Here is a 25193-nt window from a genome sequence, read left to right as displayed (position 1 = left end):
GCATGCTTACAACGACCGACTCGAAAAAAATTATCATAAGAACACTAAGGTTGTGCATGGTTCATAATCGGGCCGAACCAAACAACACCCGGACCGGACCGGACCGAAACTCAAATTTCTATGAAAATAAGAACCGAGGACCGGACCATTTATACATGGTTAGGTTCGATCCGATTCTAACTTCGGCCCAAGCAAATCGGGTAAATACCCATTTAAAGATACATATTAACCTTGGAGTTAATCGTATTGAAGCAAAACTTAGAAGCAAAGATGATGATCAATAAGAACACAAATTGAATTATAAATATTGAGTATATAATTCCCTGCCTTTCCCATTGTAATTCTACGATAGCATGTATATATACACATCATTAGACCATTGACCTTATCACCAAATTAAGAGTTTGTGTCATGTACCGTTTATAATTTCTTTAGCTATAAGTTATATACATGCTAAACGTTAGGATTTTTTATTTATTTAAGATTAGAGTTATTAAAAGAGTTTATTTAGTTACTTACTTTCCCCTTACTTTTGGGGTTAAAATAATTTGAATGTGTATGTATAAATATAATATGTATGTGTATATATGTAGGAATATGTCGCTAATAAAGTGGGTGATGGTTCGTCAATTCATTTTTGAAAAGACAATTGGAAAGGTGATGGAGCGTTGTGTTCCAAATAAAATAGATTGTTTTATTTTGAATCGAACCCGAATTGCTTCTTATCATATAGACGTCAAAATGATACTTAGAGTTGGGATTGGCGGCGGATAGATATTGGCTCTCGTAATTTGGCTTCGCTACAAGTTTGGAGGTGGGTTCCCCAAAGTTAACGCTAGAATCTGACTCCTGGGAATGGATCATTGACGAGGATGGGGTGCTCAATGTTTATAGTACAATGGCTTATATTGACGATGTTATTTTCCCTTCTTCGGACATTGGTACGAGATGGCATAAACTATTACCCCGAAAATTCAATGTTTTCATTTGGAGAGTAGCAAGAAATAGACTTCCAACGCGGTTAAATTTTTCGGTTAGGGACATGGAGATTGTTGACATTGGATGTGTGGTATGTGACTATAATGTTGAACCCCTTGATCATGTACTCTTTGGGTGTTCGGTTGCTACCGTGTTGTGGAGGAAATTAAAACGTTGGGTTGATTTAGATGATTTGCAAGACTACGCTTCATGGTCAGAATGGATCAATTGGTTTGATACGTGGCAAGCTTCTTCAACTTTAAAGAGCAAGCTTTATGTGATCATGGCATCGTTCCATTGGCACAATTGGAGATATCACAACAACATCTTGTTCGGTTCCCGTTCGTTGAAAAAGGATACATTGTTTGATTCCATCCGCCATTTTTCCTTTATTTGGTTGTGTAATAGAGAAAAATTATGTACTCGTTGAGACGATTGGCTCATAAGCCGTTGTAAATGATGTATTTTCCTTTCTAGCTCCTTGCTAGGAAAGTTTTCTTAATAAAAAAATATCAATTTGCTGGTCAAATAAAAATAATAGAACAAGAATGTTAATCTCCCATGAATATCACACAAATATATACATCATCCGGTTTGGTTCAAAAACTTGGTTTTTTCGGGGTTGGCCCGGTTCGGACCGAAACCCGAAACTTTAGAAAATTGTGGACCAAGTATCGGACCAGACAACTTCGAGTGTTTCAGTTTTGGGTCGTCTCCTCTTCGATTCTCGATTTTTTTCGGTTCTACCCGAACCATGCACACCCCTAAAGAACACCACTTAAATAGTTTATATTTTATCCGGATTTTATGAGGGGGAGTGATTCGTACATAATCAATTTGTAGAAATACACAACCAATATGCTTTATGATATTGTACTATACAATACTGTAAAACAAGTTTGATTGTGTATGACTAAAAATTAATTGTGTATAGATCATTATCCTTTTCTGAATCTAGTTACTCTTAAAACCGTGATTAATATTGTATATTTATATTTACATAATCATGCCTCAAATTTTATAATCATTTAGTATTTTTTTTTTTTTTGTTCCGCTACTTAAGGTAATATAGACTTTCACTTTTATTTCATTTTAGGCTATTCATCTACTGCCCTCACAACGCGATATGCAGAAGGCACCATTAGGTAGAATTCAAGGGTTGATGGACAACCTTGTGTGCAATGCTGCACTCCACGGAAGTCGAACTTCTGAACTTTCGCTAAGAGAGACATGCCATCACCACATGAGCTAGAACACAAGGTTATAAAAAAGGGGAATAAATATAGAAAAACCCGCTCCTACGTGTAATGACAAGTCAGCAACATATACGATGACACGTCAGCACATGTTTTTGTTCCGGTTAAAATAGTTTTTTGTTTACATTAACGCACGATTTTAAAAGTTTATGGCATACACTGGTATGTTACGGAATATATAGTCTACAATAGATTAAAAGTGAAAGTATATGACATGTTTATAGCTTTAACCATATTCATAATTCATAATACTCTTAATTTATAAGGTATAGAAAACTCAACAAGCACATTTAATTAATGTTACTAAAGTTTGAACAAATTAATCACCACCACAAAATTAATCGCTATGTACAATTAATTTAAGCATTTTAACGGCAAATCGTCAATAAAAAAACTTTAATTTATTAAGGACAATGATAAACGTAGCCCTTAGGGCTATGTGATAATACTTATCAAGCTTCCATTTATAGAGTAACCGTTTCACCTAATCGATCATGGTGAAAATCAGCAATGGATTCGGAAAATCATCCTCGTTGGGTGGCAGTATATTGACTAGTTCTCTGCACTACTTTTATGTAGTTAAAGACGATCAAACTTTTTTCACAAAAAGCTAACTGGATCTAGCTACCTTACGGTGCAAGTTAATATATTTAAATTTATAAACTTAATACTCCCTTATTTCCAATTCTATAGTTCATTATTCATTTTTAATACCGAATTCTCTTATTAAAATTTTGTATAAATATTTACTTATGGCAGCTGTGAAATCTAAATAAGAAATTAAAATATTTATGGTATGCTTAAACAAGCCTTATGGGTTAGTTTAATGAAGGATAAGAAGAGGAAGAAGGTTGAGTGTTCGGGTACTCGGTTAGAAGATAACGTGAAAGATAGATCATTACCAATTTTGGTTGGATGAAGTTAGTTTTATTGTAATTGTGTGGTGCCTTCTATTGTCGGTTTTTGCAAATCTTGGTATGTACTAAACAGACACCTAAGGCGTAGCTTGGGATCATTAAAAAGGAGTATAGAAAAAAGGAGAAAGATGTTTTCATTGAAAAAAAAAACTCATCTCTAAAAGATAACACCGATGATATAGATTGTTTTACAAAAGATGTTCATGAATTTTAATGTTGTGAGCTCTTCAGTTAGGGAGTATAATGGTTTTTTTAATGAGTTTGCAGATCAAGCGTTGGGTACCCGGGTTTCGTATTGGTTGTTCTTCTTCCAAGGTAACTTTGTATACCTTCCACTCTCGAAGTGGGAAAGGGTTTCATATCGACACAATTGACGGGTTTACAAATAGGTCGGATGAGAGGAACGGTCGAAAGCCTTCTTAATTTGTTTATTTTGTTTTGTTTGGGTTGTTTTTGTTGGTTAGTGATCCAATATTAATATTCAAATGTTAACCACTTTGTTTTGATGATGACACCAAGTCTTGTGTGCTTAAACAACGTATAGAACAACACAAGTTCACAAGCCTACACTATCTCTAGCAAAAGACCAATTCACAATAATAAAATTGGTAATAATAAAACACGGCCGATCCACGGTCGACCGTAGGCCTGACCGTGGATGCCCTGCACAAACATTTTTAAACGATTTTTGAAAATATGATCCACGGCCGACCTCACGGCTGACCATGGATCGACCGCAGTTCTTCCTGTTACCAAATCCATTCACTTTGATTTAGACCACTTCAAGACATCTATAATTTACAAAACCTTTCTAAATATACTTAGAATAGTTGCCTTCTTTGTTTTCAAAAGAGTTTTGAACCAAAAGATGTTAATCTTGATTAATCACACCTAATGACACCTTAATGACAATTCAACTCAAAATAAGATTAAACACATAAGTGGTATATCTTTTTATCTTATTATATAGTGACATTTAAACATACTAATAATGGTCATTAAAGTCCCAATTAAAGAGGTGCTCTCCTATTACTTTTAAGTACCATTTGTGTGTATATGAGTGTAATTAATCCAAGCTAGTCAATGTTGTAACAAGAATCAATTAAGTTTCAACTAGATTCAAACTAGTTCAATTAAGGTGCAACAAGGTTCTAAAGAACTAGATATTTCCATCAAAGAAAAGACAAATGGTTAAAGTCATGGGTTATGAAGTTTGGATGAATTCTAATTGTCATGGAGTAAAATTCAGCATTTACTTCTTTTAGAATCAATGACAAAAGTCTCAAGAGAAGATAATTTTCTTATTTGCAAGCAACCAATGAAGCTTGATACTTCCATCCATGCATTGACAAATTATTGAAGACTTGGGATATGAAGTTTGGAGTATTATGGTTTGCCACAAGATTAGATGGTGACACATGCATATAAGTCTTACAAGAATAATTTTGGAAGGTTGCTATTTGTCAAGTAACACATGCATAATTACCTCTTTTGGATAAGCAAGATTATGAAAATGGTAAACCAAGAAAAAGATACTATCCTTATTTGATGAATGCTTATAAGACTATTGCAAGTATCTTGGAACTTTTGACTAGATGCTTCAACGGTTTTATGTGCCAATACCTTGCATCTCTATTTCCTATTTAAACAAGGTTTGAAGACATATGAAGATTACCTCTTTACAACATACTTTCAAAGTCATATCAACTAATCTCCCAAGCCTCAAGCACAAATTTATGGAGAGATTATAAGAGAGAAAGAGAGATTCTATTTACACTAAGTAGAATTGTAATGTAAACTTTATGCTTATCATTTGTATCTTTAAGTTTAATTTATGAGATACTTCCTTGGGGGGGTTAAGGAAGTTAAATGGTTCTTGTGATAGGAAACATCTATCTTACTTAATGATTCAACTTCCTTAAAGGGATCTAGGAAGTTGATTAATTTTCATTGGAAATTAATACTTGTCCAATGTAAAGACAAATTTGATCTAAGTAAGGTTGGTGTGACCTATTGAAGAACTATGAGTGATTGTAAGCTTAGCTATAAGTTTACTTGTGAGCTATTTTCTTGTAAGACCCGAATAATAATTGTACAGTGGTGTAAATAGTGTACGTTAAGTGTGGGCTGCGGTGTGTAATCAAACTGGGTTAGAAGCCGTTCAGACCACTAGTGCGCGCCACGCACTATTAGTTGTGCACGTGGCGCACTGCACCTGGGCCAGCATTCTGCTTTTTAAATTAAAAGTTAAATGAAGGGTATTGTTGTCTTTTAACATGAGGACGAGTTGGGGCTGTAAAGGCCAGTTGTGTGGTGGTTGAAAACACATTCAACACTACACCAACCTAATCTTCAACCCCAAATCAAATTCTAGAGAGAGAAGAGTGTTCTTGAGAGAGAAAGCTTGAATCAAGGAGGAAGAAGCTTGATCCAGGTTAAAGCTCAAGTATTAAAATTGTTCATCTAGTCTTTTGCTACATTTTGGTTGTGGTGGTATGTTCTAACCTTAATTTCCCTATTTTAATTTGTTAAGGGTTAAGGTTTGGGTTAGTGAAGAACATAAAACCCATATTTGGTGATTTTGGGTGTTCTTGGGTAAGATCGAGTCATGAGGACTCAAGAATTGCTAACCTATGGTTTTGAAATGATAAATGAGTTTATGAGTCATAATTGGTTAGTTAATTACTAGCACACCTAGTTAATAAAATGAATGGGTATTATGTGGGCTAGTGGATGACCCGAAATGGGTGTGTTGACCTTAAATGGTCGGTTTTGATGTAAATGGGGCATTTAATGCATTTAAGTCATTAAATGCACATGAGTAAGTTGTTGGTGATTAGTCCAACTAGTGTGTGTGTTGATTGAGTACTTATTGTATTAGGTACTCGGCTTTGAAGTATTCGGAAGTATAAAATCGTCACCAAATCGTTAAGGTGAGTGGAAATATATATATATATATATATATATATATATATATATATATATATATATATATATATATATATATATATATATATATATATATATATATATATATATATATATATATATATGTATGTATATGATTTATTTACTTGTGGGGTATGGGTTAAAGTTCGATGTTGACGATACCATATCCTAGAGTATATTGTTGTGTAGATGAGGGTAAAGGTTCGGTGTTGACGATACCTCAAGTATGGATTTGAAGTTCGATGTTGACGAAGCCATACCACTATTGTAGTGACATTGGATGAGGGTTTAAGTTCGATGTTGACGATACCGCATATGTGGATTTAAGTTCGATGTTGACGATACCACATTAACTAGGACGGATGGGAAAATAAGTTCGATGTTGACGATACCATTCGTTGGGCTAGCCTTGGGATTCGAATACTAATGGATGTTGTGAACATCAATGCTTTTGTATTGTGTTGTAACATATTGTATTGTTTGCGTTATATGATATTGTTATACTAGCTTATGTTATCGAGGATTTAGCGTTATACATTATAAAGGTATGCTAATTATGTTGCTAGTATGCATGCGGATTCGTTGTAAGTGTTTGCAAGTAAGTAAGTTATATATGTATATGTATAATTATTGCATTCACTAAGCTTTGTTTACCCTCTCGTTGTTTACCTTTTTATAGGCTCGGGCGTTGACAAGGGTAAGGGCGTACGATTGGATTAGAGATCCCGCTTGTTTGATAGGGGACGCTTTTGGATGTGTTAGCTTTTGAAGTTTGACCGAGAGTTGGGTAGTTTAACCCCCAAACATCATGCTCTAGTGTCGTTTGGAATTTAAACTAATTCGGTTGAAACTTATACTTTTGTACGAAACTCGTATTACGGCATATGTGGGCCCGATTTCGTAAAACTTATTTTATTATTGAATTGTGTGAGTTTTAACTATTATATCATGTTGTGAAAAGCGTTTCGTCTAAATATGTCGGGAAGTGGGAGATCTTTATTTGAAAATTTACAAAACCGGATGTGATGACCCGGAAAATTTCGACTTATTTAAACCAATTCTCTATACGATTTATTATTTTGACACGTTAAATAAAGTCTGTTAGATTGAGTCTCAAAAATTTTAGAACTGTTTCATATATACAATTACCGTTGACTACTCTCGACGATTCATGAACAATTATATGTATGTATATATATATGTACAAGTAAAAACGACTTTCCTACAGTAAAATACTATTTGCTACAGTAAAATACTATTTGCTACAGTGAAACCGTATTTTGCTACAGTGCTACAGTGAAAACGTATTTTGCTACTTTGCTACAGTGATTTGCTACAGTAAAACACTATTTGCTACAGTAACACACTATTTACTACAGTAAACACTATTTGCTACAGTAAACACTATTTGCTACAGTAAACACTATTTGCTGTCGACGAACTAGCAAACAAAACGGGAAAGGCGGCCATGCGATCGCATGGCAAAAATACTGAAAACTCATGCGATCGCATGAGCTACAGTAAATCGTAAAGTACTATAAATACGCAGTTTGTTCGACGATAATTTTTCACACATAAATCTCTCAATATTAATATTTATATTATAATTATAATTTTAAATTTAAGTTTAATAATAATAAGATATATACGAGGGTGTTTTTAATTCGGGTTTCAAACCGCTTTAAGCTAAGGAAATATTGGGTATTGTTCGGGGTATTGTTCTTGAATCCAAGGCCAATCATACGATCGTCTACCATCATTACGTCTACGAAATTTGCCTACAATATTGAGTCTCAATATTGAACTGTGAGTTTATAGTCTCCTTTTTTAAATACTTTAAATATTTTTGGGCTGAGAATACATGCAATTTATTTTAAACGCAATAAGACACAAGTACATACTAAATTCTACACTGAGTTAAACCGAAAATCCCTTAGCTTTGGTAACTAGTAGCTGCCAGTACATAGGATATGGACTGGTGGGCGCGAATAATTGTATATGGATCCATAGGGCTTGACATCCCCGTCCGAGCTAGAGCGCTAGCCTTTTAACGGACGTATGTTATTTGAGTTTAAGACACGTTGGTTTGCGCGTATTAAAACGAATGGGGTAATTATCACTATAGCGTTAAGTTTAGTTACCAGGGTGCTCTGTTACGTAGAATCTATTGATAAACTTTTGATGAAACCTTGTGGTCTATCTTTATATATGTTTATGACTCGAGCAATTAAACCTATAACTCACCAACATTCGTGTTGACTTTTTAGCATGTTTTATTCTCAGGTCCTTAGAATGCTTCCGCTGTGATGTGCTTGTTGCCTGCATGGAGTCTCTCATGCTTTGTACAAAGTTTATTGCATTCAAAATAAAACTGCGTTGTGTAATAAATAATTGGACTGTGATGTCAACCTGTAAATTAAAGACTTACGTATTTCGGGGTTTTGCTAATACCTAAGCACTCGCCCACATGTTTATAACTTTCTATGTTTAGAAAGTCACTTATTTTAATGAATGCAATATTTTATCAAAACGTATCATATAGAGGTCAAAACCTCACTGTGGAATCAATGATTAACGTGCCGCGTCAATAGCGACTTTGACGGGTCGTTACAGTTGGTATCAGAGCTTGAGGTCATAGGGAACCAGAAATTACATTAGTGTGTTTAACTGGTAATTGTTAGGATACATTAGTGAGTCTGGACTATGACCATATCTGTTGTTACTGATTTTTGCTTATTATTTGGTCAAAAACATTATATGTGATATATTTATATGCTAACGTAATTGTTGTTTCAATTATGTGATAGATGACTTCCTCTAATCCTATCATTTTGTACGACTCGGAATCGGACACTGAATCTATTCTATCCACAACTGAAAAGGGCGTTCCAATACCTATTAAAAAAGAAATTGTGTTAGCCGGGGAATCTCAACTCCCGGTAAACCCAGAGGAGGTTCCAGCTCCACCCAGTTTTAGTTTTCCGGAGCCACAGTATCGTTGGCATGGACCCATGATCCCTGGAGTAAATGAGGATCGTCCATTTCTAAACAAATATGGACATTGGTCCAGATATACCGCCGACGGGCGGGTTGTGCCGATTACGCCTGGCAGATTTCGGTTCATGACCACCGGTACATATTCTTGCAGTTCGTCATCATATTCTCCTGCACATGACTCAGACAGTTCGTCATCAGACGAGATCAGTAAGGAGGAGGATTTCGCTAATGAAATAAAAGAGATCACTAAGGAGAAATTCCAACTTGCTATAGATAATAAAAACAACCACAATAATAAAATGTCCTTAATTATTAAAAAAGAACAGGACCATTCGATCCGTAACCACCCTTATTGTATTAAACCCACTGAGGCAACGGGTACCTCAAAACCCCAACTAAAAATAAAATACACTGCTAGAATGTCTGTCGGACCATGTGCACACAAACAATTGGCAGAGAGAACCAAATGGGAAGAAGTTTCTGATAGTTCTGAATAAACGACCTCGCAACCATAAATCTTCCATGCGCTATTTTATTGCTTATGTGTGCTACTCTATCTTGTTATGTAAAATAAGCATATGTAAAATATCAGTATTGTATGGTATTGTATTATTTTGGTTTATTAATAATAAATGCATGGAATGATTATTTGTATTATTACTACTTCTTATTATTATTATTACATAATAATGTAGTAACTCGCTATAATTTTTTATAGTGGTATATTATTAGGATTTTAGTAGTTAATTCCTTGTACTAGCTATTATGTATGAACTTAACGGGTAGGTAATACCCTAGAAATAATTATAAAATGCTAATAAGAAGAAAAGGCTTTTATAATAATCGGTTCATATTATTAATATGCTACGATTAACTATTGACAACTCATTTTACCTATAATATTCTATATGATTAAATTATATCTGTTGTGTTTATTGAAGAAACATGTCTCAAATGTCGGATGCTGAGTTTGAGCAACTAGTCGAGAAACGTGTGAATGAAAGAATTGCTGCAACCGAAGCAGCAAAAGCAACAACTGAAGCAGCAGCCAAAGCAGCAGCCGTAAACACAAATTCACGAAACGAATGCTCATACAAAACTTTTCAAGGATGCAAACCACAGACGTTTAGTGGAACTGAGGGACCAGTCGGTCTAACCCGATGGTTTGAAAAGATGGAGTCCGTTTTCAAAATCAGTAATTGTGCGAATGGAGACAAGTCAAAGTATGCTTCGTGCACGTTACAAGATGGTGCACTTACTTGGTGGAACAATTATGCTAAAGCAGAAGGAATAGATACGGCATATGATATCTCTTGGGAAGAACTGAAAAAGATGCTAATCGAGGAGTACTGTCCTAGAAATGAGATCAGAAAAATGGAATCTGAGTTACGTAATCTGAAGGTTATCGGCGCGAATCTCAATAACTATGAAAAGCGTTTCATGGAACTAGCCTTGTTGTGTCCCGAATTGGTGCCAAATGAGAAACGAAAGATAGAAATGTATATTGACGGTTTATCGATCAATATCAAAGGAAATGTTACATCGTCCAAACCGAATACGATGCAGGAAGCCATGACAATGGCACACCAACTCATGGACCAGATCACAGAGAGTTCGATTAAGGCACCAATTACCGAAGTCAAGACAACTGAAGGAAAGAGGAAATGGGAAGACTATAAGGGTAAAAGTACTCACCTGAAGAAACAAGAAACTTTTAAAGGTAAACAAGATGGGGCAACTGCAAGTCCAAACTATAAGGGACCCCATCCGTTCTGCAAAAGATGTTACACACATCATGCAGGTTATTGTCAAGTGGTCTGTGATAAGTGCAACAAGAAAGGACATGTGGCGAAAGATTGTTATGCCACCGTTTCTGAAGTAAAGACAAAACTCACCGATGTCAAGAAATGTTTTGGATGCGGGAAGTCTGGTCACTTTATAAATCAATGCCCTGATAAGGAGAAGAACAAAGAACCCGCACGTGGGAGGGCATTTAATGTTAGTGCCAGTAAAGCACTTGAGGATCCTAATCTTGTCACGGGTACGTTTACCGTTAATAATCAACTAGCTTCTATTATGTTTGATACGGGTGCTGATAGAAGTTATATGTGTAAAGACTTTAGTTTTAAACTAAAATGTGCATCATTACCTCTAGACGATAAATATACTATTGAATTAGCTAATGGTAAACTGATAAAAGCCGATAAAATTTGCCATGGTTGCGAAATGAATCTCGCTGGTGAAACCTTCAAAATCGATTTGATACCCGTAGAATTAGGAAGTTTTGACGTAATCGTTGGCATGGACTGGATGTCTAAAACAAGAGCGGAAGTTGTTTGCGCTGAGAAAGCAATCCGCATCCCTCGTAAGGATGAAACGTCATTAATGATTTATGGGGAGAAGAGCAACTCAAAGCTGAACTTTATCAGCTGTATGAAGGCCCAGAAACTTATAAGAAAAGGTTGTTATGCTATTCTGGCACATGTAAAGAAGATCGATACTGAAGAAAGAAGCATTAATGACATGCCGGTTGTAAGAGAATATCCCGGAGTATTTCCAGAAGAATTACCAGGGCTACCTCCACACAGATGTGTAGAATTCCAGATTGATCTCATACCAGGAGCTGCACCTGTAGCCCGATCTCCATATAGACTTGCACCTTCAGAAATGCAAGAATTACAAGACCAGTTGCAAGAATTATCGGACCGTGGATTTATTCGTCCTAGTTTTTCACCTTGGGGTGCTCCTATTCTGTTCGTCAAGAAGAAGGATGGATCTATGAGAATGTGCATAGATTACCGAGAATTAAACAAATTAACGATCAAGAATCGGTACCCATTACCGAGGATTGATGATTTGTTTGATCAATTGCAAGGATCAAGTGTTTATTCTAAGATTGATCTACGCTCCGGATATCATCAACTGAGAGTGAAGGAAGAAGATGTTCCTAAAACCGCGTTCAGAACCCGTTACGGTCACTATGAGTTTCTCTTTTGGATTAACTAATGCTCCAGCAGTATTCATGGATCTAATGAATCGCATCTGTAGACCGTATTTAGACAAATTTGTCATTGTTTTTATCGACGACATATTGATTTACTCGAAGAACAAGGAAGAACATGAGCAACACTTAAGACTGGTACTAGAGATACTCAAGAAAGAAGAATTGTACGCAAAATTTTCGAAGTGTGATTTCTGGTTACAAGAAGTACAATTTTTGGGCCATGTTGTCAGTAAACATGGAATTAAAGTTGACCCCGCCAAGATCGAAGCCATTAGTAAATGGGAAACCCCGAAGACTCCAACACAAATTCGCCAATTCTTAGGTCTCGCTGGTTACTACCGAAGATTCATTCAAGATTTCTCTAGAATTGCCAAACCCTTAACTGCATTAACTCAAAAGGAAAAGAAGTATGATTGGTCCACAGAACAGGAATCCTCATTCCAGTTATTAAAGAAGAAGTTAACGTCTGCACCCATTTTGTCATTACCGGAAGGAAATGATGATTTCGTGATCTATTGTGATGCTTCACGCCAAGGTTTAGGATGTGTATTAATGCAACGCACAAAAGTCATCGCATATGCCTCACGACAACTAAAAATTCATGAAAAGAACTATACGACGCACGATTTAGAACTTGGAGCAGTAGTTTTTGCACTCAAAATATGGAGACACTATCTATATGGCACCAAGTGTACAGTGTACACCGACCATAAGAGTCTTCAGCATATTTTTGATCAAAAACAACTCAATATGAGGCAACGTCGCTGGGTAGAGTTGTTAAACGATTACGATTGTGAAATCCGTTACCACCCCGGAAAGGCTAATGTTGTAGCTGATGCCCTAAGTCGAAAAGAAAGAGTAAAACCTCTAGGGGTCCGAGCTTTGAATATTACAATTCGTACTGATCTCACAAAGCAAATTCAAGCAGCACAGTTAGAGGCTTTAAAAGAAGAAAACGAAAAAGGCGAAATAAGCAAAGGGTTAGAAAAACAACTTGAAGAAAAAGCCGATGGAACCCTGTATTTTGCTGGTAGGATATGGGTACCAAAACATGGTAACCTAAGGCAACTAGTACTGGATGAAGCACACAAAACGAGGTACTCAATTCACCCAGGAAACGGAAAAATGTACCACGATCTCAAGAAGTTTTATTGGTGGCCTAATATGAAAACAGAAATTGCTACTTATGTAAGCAAATGTTTAACGTGTGCAAAGGTCAAAGCTGAGCACCAAAAGCCGTCAGGATTACTGCAACAACCAGAAATTCCGCAGTGGAAATGGGAAAGAATAACCATGGATTTCATTACGAAATTGCCAAGGACTGCAAGTAGTCATGATACTATTTGGGTGATAGTTGATCGTCTAACTAAATTAGCTCACTTTCTACCAATAAAGGAGACAGACAGTATGGAGAAATTAGCACGCCTATATTTGAAGGAAGTAGTTTCCAGGCATGGTGTACCCATCTCTATCATATCTGATCGCGACACCCGATTCACATCACGTTTCTGGCAGTCATTACAAAAAGCATTGGGAACTCGATTAGATATGAGCACCGCTTATCACCCACAGACAGATGGTCAAAGTGAAAGAACAATACAAACATTGGAAGACATGTTACGGGCATGCGTGATTGACTTTGGAACCAGTTGGGATCTACACTTACCATTGGCAGAATTTTCATACAATAACAGCTATCATACGAGCATCAACGCAGCGCCATTTGAAGCACTTTACGGTAGAAAGTGCAGATCTCCTATCTGTTGGAGTGAAGTAGGAGAAAGACAACTTACTGGACCAGAAATTATTCATGAAACCACCGAAAAGATCATTCAAATACAACAGCGATTGAAAACGGCCATGAGTCGCCAAAAGAGTTATGCTGATGTAAGAAGAAAACCGCTAGAATTTCAAGTGGGCGACAAAGTCATGTTGAAAGTGTCACCCTGGAAAGGCGTTGTACGATTCGGTAAATGAGGAAAGCTAAGTCCTAGGTACGTAGGACCCTTTGAAATCACAGAAAGAATTGGAACAGTTGCTTATCGATTAAAGCTACCGCAAGAACTTAGTAGTGTTCACAACACATTTCACGTGTCAAATTTGAAGAAATGTTTAGCTGAAGAGGATGTCGTAATTCCTCTTGACGAAATACGAATCAATGATAAACTCCATTTTATCGAAGAACCTGTTGAAATCATGGACCGTGAGGTCAAACAATTAAAACAAAGCAAAATACCGATAGTTAGGGTTCGTTGGAACGCTAGACGAGGACCCGAGTTTACTTGGGAACGTGAGGATCAAATGAAGCAAAAGTGTCCACATTTGTTCACTGATATCGCTCATAAAACAGGTACTACTCAAAAATTCGGGACGAAATTTTCTTTAACGGGGAGGTTATGTGATGACCCGGAAAATTTCGACTTATTTAAACCAATTCTCTATACGATTTATTATTTTGACACGTTAAATAAAGTCTGTTAGATTGAGTCTCAAAAATTTTAGAACTGTTTCATATATACAATTACCGTTGACTACTCTCGACGATTCATGAACAATTATATGTATGTATATATATATATGTACAAGTAAAAACGACTTTCCTACAGTAAAATACTATTTGCTACAGTAAAATACTATTTGCTACAGTGAAACCGTATTTTGCTACAGTGCTACAGTGAAAACGTATTTTGCTACTTTGCTACAGTGATTTGCTACAGTAACACTATTTGCTACAGTAACACACTATTTGCTACAGTAAACACTATTTGCTACAGTAAACACTATTTGCTACAGTAAATACTATTTGCTGTCGACGAACTAGCAAACAAAACGGGAAAGGCGGCCATGCGATCGCATGGCAAAAACACTGAAAACTCATGCGATCGCATGAGCTACAGTAAATCGTAAAGTACTATAAATACGCAGTTTGTTCGACGATAATTTTTCACACATAAATCTCTCAATATTAATATTTATATTATAATTATAATTTTAAATTTAAGTTTAATAATAATAAGATATATACGAGGGTGTTTTTAATTCGGGTTTCAAACCGCTTTAAGCTAAGGAAATATTGGGTATTGTTCGGGGTATTGTTCTTGAATCCAAGGCCAATCATACGATCGTCTACCATCATTACGTCTACGAAATTTGCCTACAATATTGAGTCTCAATATTGAACTGTGAGTTTATAGTCTCCTTTTTTAAATACTTTAAATATTTTTGGGCTGAGAATACATGCAATTTATTTTAAACGCAATAAGACACAAGTACATACTAAATTCTACACTGAGTTAAACCGAAAATCCCTTAGCTTTGGTAACTAGTAGCTGCCAGTACATAGGATATGGACTGGTGGGCGCGAATAATTGTATATGGATCCATAGGGCTTGACATCCCCGTCCGAGCTAGAGCGCTAGCCTTTTAACGGACGTATGTTATTTGAGTTTAAGACACGTTGGTTTGCGCGTATTAAAACGAATGGGGTAATTATCACTATAGCGTTAAGTTTAGTTACCAGGGTGCTCTGTTACGTAGAATCTATTGATAAACTTTTGATGAAACCTTGTGGTCTATCTTTATATATGTTTATGACTCGAGCAATTAAACCTATAACTCACCAACATTCGTGTTGACTTTTTAGCATGTTTTATTCTCAGGTCCTTAGAATGCTTCCGCTGTGATGTGCTTGTTGCCTGCATGGAGTCTCTCATGCTTTGTACAAAGTTTATTGCATTCAAAATAAAACTGCGTTGTGTAATAAATAATTGGACTGTGATGTCAACCTGTAAATTAAAGACTTACGTATTTCGGGGTTTTGCTAATACCTAAGCACTCGCCCACATGTTTATAACTTTCTATGTTTAGAAAGTCACTTATTTTAATGAATGCAATATTTTATCAAAACGTATCATATAGAGGTCAAAACCTCACTGTGGAATCAATGATTAACGTGCCGCGTCAATAGCGATTTTGACGGGTCGTTACACCGGACAGAACTGAATTGGGCTTGTGCGCGTGGTGCACTCTTCTGACATTAAAAAAAAAATTATTTCGCGTATTCGGTTGGTTATTGGTTTGGGTTGTTACAAGTGGTATCAGAGCATGGTCTAAGGAATTTAGGCGACTTGAGATAGGTGCCTAGACTTAGACTTATTTGTGTATGCGCTTTATGCGGGACTTGTAGGAGACAGGTCAGACCGGGAGTTGGTTAGTGCTTAGGTTTATGTGAACTAACCTTGCGCTAATTGTTTTGTGCTGTGTTTTGCAATCATCAAGCGAGATAGACGTTGTACTAGCGAGTTAATGCGACGTGATCGCGTAACAATGATTAGCTACCATTGTTACGGGTTCAAATAGTGTCGAACAAGCGATGTACGACGATTGTTGAGCAAGATGGGGCGGTGAGGTGTTCATGTATATTGTGTCATGTCTTTTCGTTAGTTATTTAATTTACTTCGTTTTATAGAATGAAGATGAGAAATGGACATGATACCAAAGAAGGAGGCACGAGCGAGGACGTTGAACTCACGGCCAAGGTTGAGGCCATCTTTAAAAAGCTAAAAACGGAATTTCTTGACGATGTCCGAAAGGTTTTCCAAGAATCGGTTGATGGGCAAGTAACCGAAATGATCAATGAGCGAATGAATGCCGCGATCGAGGAGGCATTAGAAGCTAGAAACATTCATCCTCGTGGTGAAGGGGGTGATGGTAATGGTGGTTATGGAAGGCGAAACTTCCACTACAAAAACTTCAAGGATGCTCAACCTCCTATGTTTAATGGGGTAAGAGATCCATTGAAGAGCACATGTTGGATTTCCGACATTGAGGGGGCTTTCCGTACCGCGGAGTGTCCTCCCGAGAAGAAGACGAGGTACGGTTCTAGCATGTTATGTGAAGAGGCCAAGATGTGGTGGGATGATAAAATCCAATTATATGGGGAAGAGCAATGCATGAGCTTGACGTGGGAAGAGTTTAAAAAGGAATTCTTCAAAGAATACCGAACTCCTTCCGACCTTGATAAAATCCGAGACGAGTTGCACAATTTGCGTCAAGGTTCAATGGACTTGGTTACTCTCAAGTCTACCTTCTTAGCAAAGACTCGTTTTTGTCCGGAGTATGTTGTTGATGATCGCAAGTTGATGCAAGATTTCTACCGTACCATGAACGATGAGTTGAAGGGTAAGATTAGCCGGGGAATGGCTAGGTCTTTTGATGAGTTATTTGAATTGGCTCGGGGTTTCGAGTCGGAGGCTCCAAAAAGAAGTGATTTCTCTTTCTCTAAGAGAAAATTTGAAGGTTCGAGTCAATCGAACTTTACAAACAAGAAAAACAAGAAAGGTTCCGAAAGTGTGAATAGCGTGAAGAAGGGAGGTTTCGGGAACTTTATCCCTACTTGCTACAATTGTGGGGTACGAGGTCATTTGGCTCGGGATTGTACAAAGCCTCATTCGACAAACAAGCTCACTTGTTTTAATTGCAACAAAGAGGGGCACCGAAAGTCGGAGTGTCCCGATTTGAACACCGATCATTTTAAAAGGTTGGAGAAGGCGGTGGGCACGGCTAGGGGTCGCAATTATTTGATGACTAATGACGAAGCCAAGCAATCCAATGAAGTTGTCTCAGGTACTTTCATGGTTAACTCTAATCCGGCACGGATACTTTTTGATAGTGGTGCTAATTTATCCTTTGTGTCGCCTCGATTTGTGCCTAAGTTAAATAAACCGCTAGCTAAGTTAAGTCATCCAGTAGAAGTCGAAATAGCGGATGGTAAAACGGTGCTAGGGATTGATGTTTGTAAAAATTGTAATGTTGTGTTTGGTGCCGAAACTTTTGAAATCGATCTCATTCCGATGACTTTGGGTGATTTTGATATTGTCGTTGGTACGGATTGGCTCGATCGTTATAGAGCCGATATTGCATGCCATGAAAAATATATTCGTGTAAAGACCCCAAGTGGGGGAGAATTAATTATTCATGGCGATAAGTGAAGAAGACTTGTGCCGATATGCACTTTTGCACGGGCACGTCGTTTCCTTGTTAGTGGTGGTATGGCTTTTCTTGCCCATGTTGTTGATACTCGTGAAGAGCCACCACCCATTCGTGAAATTCCGGTGGTTAGTGAATTCGATGACGTTTTTTCGGATGAATTACCGGGTGTTCCGGCCGAAAGACAAGTTGAATTTCGCATCGAGTTGGTTCCGGGAGCTACTCTCATTGCTAAAACTCCTTATCGTTTAGCACCGACGAAAATGCAAGAGTTGTTAAATCAAACCCAAGAGTTGCTTGAAAAGGGTTTTATTCGACCGAGTACTTCGCCGTGGGGCGCTCCGGTTTTATTCGTGAAGAAGAAGGATGGTATTATGCGGATGTGCATCGATTATCGGGAGTTGAACAAAGTGACGATAAAGAATCGTTATCCATTGCCTCGGATTGATGATTTGTTTAACCAACTCCAAGGTGCAACGTATTTCTCTAAAATCGACCTACAGTCCGGCTATCACCAAATGCGGGTCGGTGAGGAAGATATTGAGAAAACGGCTTTTCGAACGCGTTATGGGCATTTTGAGTTTGTGGTAATGCCTTTTGGTCTTACGAATGCATCGGCGGCATTCATGGATCTTATGAACCGAGTGTGCCAACCTATGTTGGACAAGTCGATAATTGTGTTCATTGACGACATACTTGTCTATTCGAAGAGTATGAAGGAACATGAACATCATTTACGGAGTGTGTTAAGGATGTTGCGGAAGGATAAGTTGTATGCTAAATTCTCCAAATGTGAATTTTGGCTAAGGGAAGTTCAATTCCTTGGCCATATTATGAACAAAGATGGTATTCAAGTAGATCCGGGGAAGATTGAGACGGTAAAGAGTTGGGGACGACCGACTACGCCTACGGAAATCCGAAGCTTTCTCGGATTGGCCGGTTATTATCATCGGTTTATCCAAGACTTTTCTAAGATCGCTTCTCCATTGACGAAATTAATGAGAAAGAACGCAAGGTTTTATTGGGAGAACGAGCAAGAAATTTTTTTTTTTTTTTTTTTTTTTTTTTTTTTTTTTTTTTTTTTTTTTTTGAAAGGCAATGTTAGTGGTTAGCTCACGAAGTTAATTCACGAAAATCCCCCCCCCCCCCGAGACTCGAACCCTGGTCTCCTCGAACACCATGTTAACATGGTGACCAATGAGGCAAAGCCCCATTGGCGAACGAGCAAGAAATTGCTTTTCAATTGTTAAAAGAGAAGTTGTGTCAAGCTCCAGTTTTAGTATTGCCAGAAGGGGTGGAGGACATGATGTTTTATTGTGATGCTTCTTTAAATGGGCTCGGGTGTGTTCTAATGCAAAGGGGTAAAGTCATCGCTTATGCCTCTCGACAATTAAAGGAACACGAAACGAGATATCCGACTCATGATCTTGAGTTGGCGGCGGTTGTGCATGCGTTGAAAATTTGGCGACATTACTTGTATGGTGTCAAGTGTACGATTTATTCGGAGCACAAGAGTTTGAAACACCTTTTCGATCAACGAGATTTGAATTATCGTCAACGTAGATGGATGGATGTGGTGAAAGACTATGATTGTGAAATACTTTATCATTCGGGTAAGGCGAATGTGGTGGCGGATGCGTTAAGTCGAAAGAGTCAACATCCGGCGATACGAGTAGGATCGTTACGCATGATTATTACTAACGATTTTCTTGTAAAGCTTGGCGAGACTCAAATTGAAGCTTTTGTTAACAATAAGCATGAGGAACGAATCGTGGGACAAACGGAGTTTATTACCTTAGGTCCGCATGGTTTGTTATCTTTTCAAGGAAGAGTGTGGGAGCCTAAAATGGGTGATAATCGACGAGTGCTACTTGATGAAGCACATAATTCAAAGTATTCTATTCATCCGGGCGCGACGAAAATGTATCTTGATTTGAGGAAAGAGTATTGGTAGTCGGGCATGAAACGTGATGTTGTTAAGTATGTTGAACAATGCGTCATGTGTTTGTAAGTGAAAGCCGAACACCAAAAGCCATATGGTAAGTTACAACCGTTAGAAATTCCGAAATGGAAATGGGAGCACATTACCATGGATTTCATCACAAAGTTACCAAAGACGGCGAGAACCCAATTTGACTCGATTTGGGTAATAGTTGATCGATTGACGAAGAGTGCCTTGTTTCTTCCCATTCGGGAAGCGATATCGTTGGAAACTTTGGCTAAGTTGTTTATCAAGGAGGTGATATCGAGACACGGGGTTCCTATATCTATTATTTCGGATCGAGATACTCGTTTCACATCTCGGTTTTGGGAAAAGTTTCATGAATATATGGGCACACAATTGAAATTGAGCACGGCGTATCATCCTCAAACGGACGGTCAAACCGAACGTACGAATCAAACTTTGGAGGATATGTTACGAGCGTATATTATTGATTTCGGTGGTAGTTGGGATGAGCACTTACCTTTGGTGGAATTCTCGTACAATAATAGTTATCATACTCGTATCGGGATGCCACCTTACGAGATGCTTTATGGGTGGAGGTGTCGAACTCCGATTTGTTGGGGCGAAGTGGGTCAAAGAGAAATCAGGAGTACCGATTTGGTTTTAGAGACGAATAGCAAGATTGATATGATTCAGGCTCATTTGAAAAAGGCTCAAGATAGACAAAAGGCGTACGCCGACAAACGAAGACGACCGATTAAGATTCAAGAAGGTGACATGGTGATGCTTAAGGTTTCGCCATGGAAGGGTATTATTCGGTTTCGAAAACGGGGAAAGTTAGCTCCTCGTTTTATTGGTCCTTTTAAAATTTTAGCTTGTGTTGGTGAAGTTGCGTATCGTTTGGAATTACTCGAAGAGCTTGCGGGGATCCATAATACATTTCATGTTTCCCATATCCGTAAGTGTCTTGCGGACAATTCTTCTTGGATGCCTTTAGATGAAATTGAGTTGAACAACAAGTTAGAATATGTTGAGGAGCCGATTGCGATACTCGACGAAAAGGTGAAAAGGTTGAGGAATAAAGAGGTGAGAACTTATAACGTTCAATGGCGTCGTAGTAAAGGTTCTGAGTTTACGTGGAAGCCCGAAGAATTTGTGTTGGTTTATCTTCCCTCTTGTCATGCGGCTTGGATCGCGAGGACGCGCTCCGATTCAAGTGGGGGAGATTTTTAAGACCTGAATAATAATTGTACAGTGGTGTAAATAGTGTACGTTAAGTCTGAGTTGCGGTGTGTAATCAAACTGGGTCAGAAGCCGTTCAGTGGCGCACTGCACCTGGGCCAGCATTCTGCTTTTTAAATTAAAAGTTAAATGAAGGGTATTGTTGTCTTTTAATATGAGGACGAGTTGGGGCTGTAAAGGCCAGTTGTGTGGTGGTTGAAAACACATTCAACACTACACCAACATTATCTTCAACCCCAAATCAAATTCTAGAGAGAGAAGAGTGTTCTTGAGAGAGAAAGCTTGAATCAAGGAGGAAGAAGCTTGATCCGGGTTAAAGCTCAAGTATTAAAATTGTTCATCTAGTCTTTTGCTACGTTTTGGTTGTGGTGGTATGTTCTAACCTTAATTTCCCTATTTTAATTTGTTAAGGGTTAGGGTTTGGGTTAGTGAAGAACATAAAACCCATATTTGGTGATTTTGGGTGTTCTTGGGTAAGATCGAGTCATGAGGACTCAAGAATTGCTAACCTAGGGTTTTGAAATGATAAATGAGTTTATGAGTCATAATTGGTTAGTTAATTACTAGCACACCTAGTTAATAAAATGAATGGGTATTATGTGGGCTAGTGGATGACCCGAAATGGGTGTGTTGACCTTAAATAGTTGATTTTGATGTAAACGGGGCATTTAATGCATTTAAGTCATTAAATGCACATGAGTAAGTTGTTGGTGATTAGTCCAACTAGTGTGTGTGTTGATTGAGTACTTATTGTATTAGGTACTCGGCTTTGAAGCATTCGGAAGTATAAAATCGTCACCAAATCGTTAAGGTGAGTGGAATAATTATATATATATATATATATATATATATATATATATATATATATATATATATATATATATATATATATATATGTATATGTATATGATTTATTTACTTGTGGGGTATGGGTTAAAGTTCGATGTTGACGATACCATATCCTAGAGTATATTGTTGTGTAGATGAGGGTTAAAGTTCGGTGTTGACGATACCTCAAGTATGGATTTGAAGTTCGATATTGACGAAGCCATACCACTATTGTAGTGACATTGGATGAGGGTTTAAGTTCGATGTTGACGATACCTCATATGTGGATTTAAGTTCGATGTTGACGATACCACATTAACTAGGACGGATGGGAAAATAAGTTCGATGTTGACGATACCATTCGTTGGGCTAGCCTTGGGATTCGAATACTAATGGATGTTGTGAACATCAATGCTTATGTATTGTGTTGTAACATATTGTATTGTTTGCGTTATATGATATTGTTATACTAGCTTATGTTATCGAGGATTTAGCGTTATACATTATAAAGGTATGCTAATTATGTTGCTAGTATGCATGTGGATTCGTTGTAAGTGTTTGCAAGTAAGTAAGTTATATATGTATATGTATAATTATTGCATTCACTAAGCTTTGCTTACCCTCTCGTTGTTTACCTTTTTATAGGCTCGGGCGTTGACAAAGGTAAGGGCGTACGATTGGATTAGAGATCCCACTTGTTTGATAGGGGACGCTTTTGGATGTGTTAGCTTTTGAAGTTTGACCAAGAGTTGGGTAGTTTAACCCCCAAACATCATGCTCTAGTGTCGTTTGGAATTTAAACTAATTCGGTTGAAACTTATACTTTTGTACGAAACTCGTATTACGGCTATGTGGGCCCGATTTCGTTAAACTTATTTTATTATTGAATCGTGTGAGTTTTAACTATTTTATCATGTTGTGAAAAGCGTTTCGTCTAAATATGTCGGGAAGTGGGAGATCTTTATTTGAAAATTTACAAAACCGGACAGAACTGAATTGGGCTTGTGCGCGCTGTGCACCTTAGGGTGGTGCGCGTGGCGCACTCTTCTGACATAAAAAAAACAAATTTATTTCGCGTATTCGGTTGGTTATTGGTTTGGGTTGTTACACTTCTTAAAGGGATCTAGAAGGTAGTTGTGATTTCACTAGGTAAGAGCATTAGGATCTTGTGGTAAGAGCATTTGGTAATTGTGAATTCTTCAAAGGGACGTAAGGGTTCATAAGAGCGGCTTATCGAAGAGCTAGTGTTGTATTCAGACACTCCACCGGGTTTGGGGTATCATAGTGAAGAAAAGTCCCAATTCGTAGAATTGGGGAGTGGATTAAGGAGGATTAGTTAACATCCTCCTGAACCACTATAAATCTTTGTGTTTGTGCACTTACATTATTTACATACTCACATTAACAAACACAAACGGTTCCACACTTGAAACTTATGTTTTAATTGTTAAAGATTTCGAAAAAGTTTTAAGAAATCATTAAGGAACTATTCACCCCCCTCTCGTTTCTTACAGTTTTGTTTGGCTCAAATTGTGTATCGCTTTTATTATTTTGTTATTGGGTGTATTTGGATTGGTGTTTCATGACTTTGCTCGGTTGGAGTTAGTGTCGACTTGTGACACTTTCTAGTTTCGAGCCTGTCCGGTTCCTTCATTATTTGTATCGATTAGGACCTTCATTTTTCGATGACGATCCCGTTTATGTAGTTATCGTTATTTTTTCAACATAAGGTTATGTTTAGTATCCTATTAATCAATATTAAGTAACATGATCATGTATGTTATTTATAAGTTCAATAACATAATGATGTTATTTATAAGTTCAATAAATCTGTTTGAACTTACTAAATTACTAGATTCTTGTGTATTTTTTTCGTTGTCACGTGTATTCGCTAGCTTCTTGCTAGTTGTTCTGTTTAGCTTTTATAATAAGGATTTTATTACATTTATACCTCTTAAACTCATAAATTACATATTTCTCCAAAATACAACTTTTCAATGCGTAAAATACAAGAATTTTAATGCATATTTGAGGATATATGTAATTTATAAGTTTATAAGGGTAAAATATGAAATTACCTCTTATTTTTTTGGTTCCTCAAGAAAATAAGACGAAATCATAAACGGTGTATTATTAATGTTTTTTAATATAACTTATGTTAATAAGTTACTTAAATTTGGACGAACATCCGTTGACGATCATTTCAAAGTGTAGTGTGAACTATTCACAGAGGCGATTATACTTTTAATCGTAGATTTCTCTTCAACAAAGCGGTCCGTCCAACCTACACGTGGAGATATTACTAACTCACTTTATAATTTTATATATTAGCAATTAATAGTGATGTAACTGAATCTTAATTGGATATTTAATCGTGTATATGTTTTATAAAATGAAATATTATTATTTTAACTGCCTGCTGCATTTATGCAATTTGAAATGTACAAACGATTGTCCATCACATTAATTATCTTCTGTAATAAATACTGCAGCAACGTTCCCAGAAGCGGCTAGATCGAGTTCAAATTATTGGTTTAGGCTACTGGTTTGATCTTACTCAATTTTGGAAGCTATTTAACGATTGTTAATGGTTGATTCAGTATTTTTTTCAGTTAGCTGGGCTAACTTTATGAGATTGTCGGGCCCTTCGTAACAAGGTAGTTTAACATCTTAGTTTGGGCTACACAAAAGGGGCTTGAGAATGACCAAGTGTTAAGATAACAAGTCGATTGGGCTACCCACAGCCCCCATCTGGGCATCTGATAGATTTTTTTTTTTTTTTTTTTTTTTTTTTTTTTTAGCGGCAAGCTGGACATCTGATAGTTTACCTAGTAGCTCAAATATAACGGACAATATAATGGTGGTGGTAATTCCTATTCTTAATAACAGCCAAGCATAGTGGGTCGGCGGTGATGCTGACGTCAGCGTGACGTCAGCTTTTTTTTCTTCGTCTTTTTTCTGTTTCTTTGTAATTCATTTTTTGGGCCCAACAAAACCGGCTCAATGAAGTGGGCCACCGGGCCACCAACGAGTTTGTAAAACTAGTCGTACACCAACCACTAATGTTATGATTGATGGTTTTCATTTTG

The 25193-nt window shown here is 37.2% G+C and overlaps 1 protein-coding gene across 1 annotated transcript; it reads left to right on the top strand.

The window, feature by feature from the left end:
- The first annotated feature begins 898 nt into the window (after positions 1-898).
- Positions 899-25003, top strand: LOC139855047 (uncharacterized). The gene is made up of 2 exons (XM_071844307.1): positions 899-1319; positions 24906-25003. Exons 1-2 carry the CDS (start codon positions 899-901, stop codon positions 25001-25003), a joined length of 519 nt encoding a protein of 172 aa, XP_071700408.1.
- The last annotated feature ends 190 nt before the right edge of the window (positions 25004-25193 follow it).

The sequence above is a fragment of the Rutidosis leptorrhynchoides genome, chromosome 6 (genome assembly GCF_046630445.1).
Source record: "Rutidosis leptorrhynchoides isolate AG116_Rl617_1_P2 chromosome 6, CSIRO_AGI_Rlap_v1, whole genome shotgun sequence".
Lineage (NCBI taxonomy): Eukaryota > Viridiplantae > Streptophyta > Magnoliopsida > Asterales > Asteraceae > Rutidosis > Rutidosis leptorrhynchoides.
This window is presented reverse-complemented; position numbering and strand designations above follow the sequence as displayed.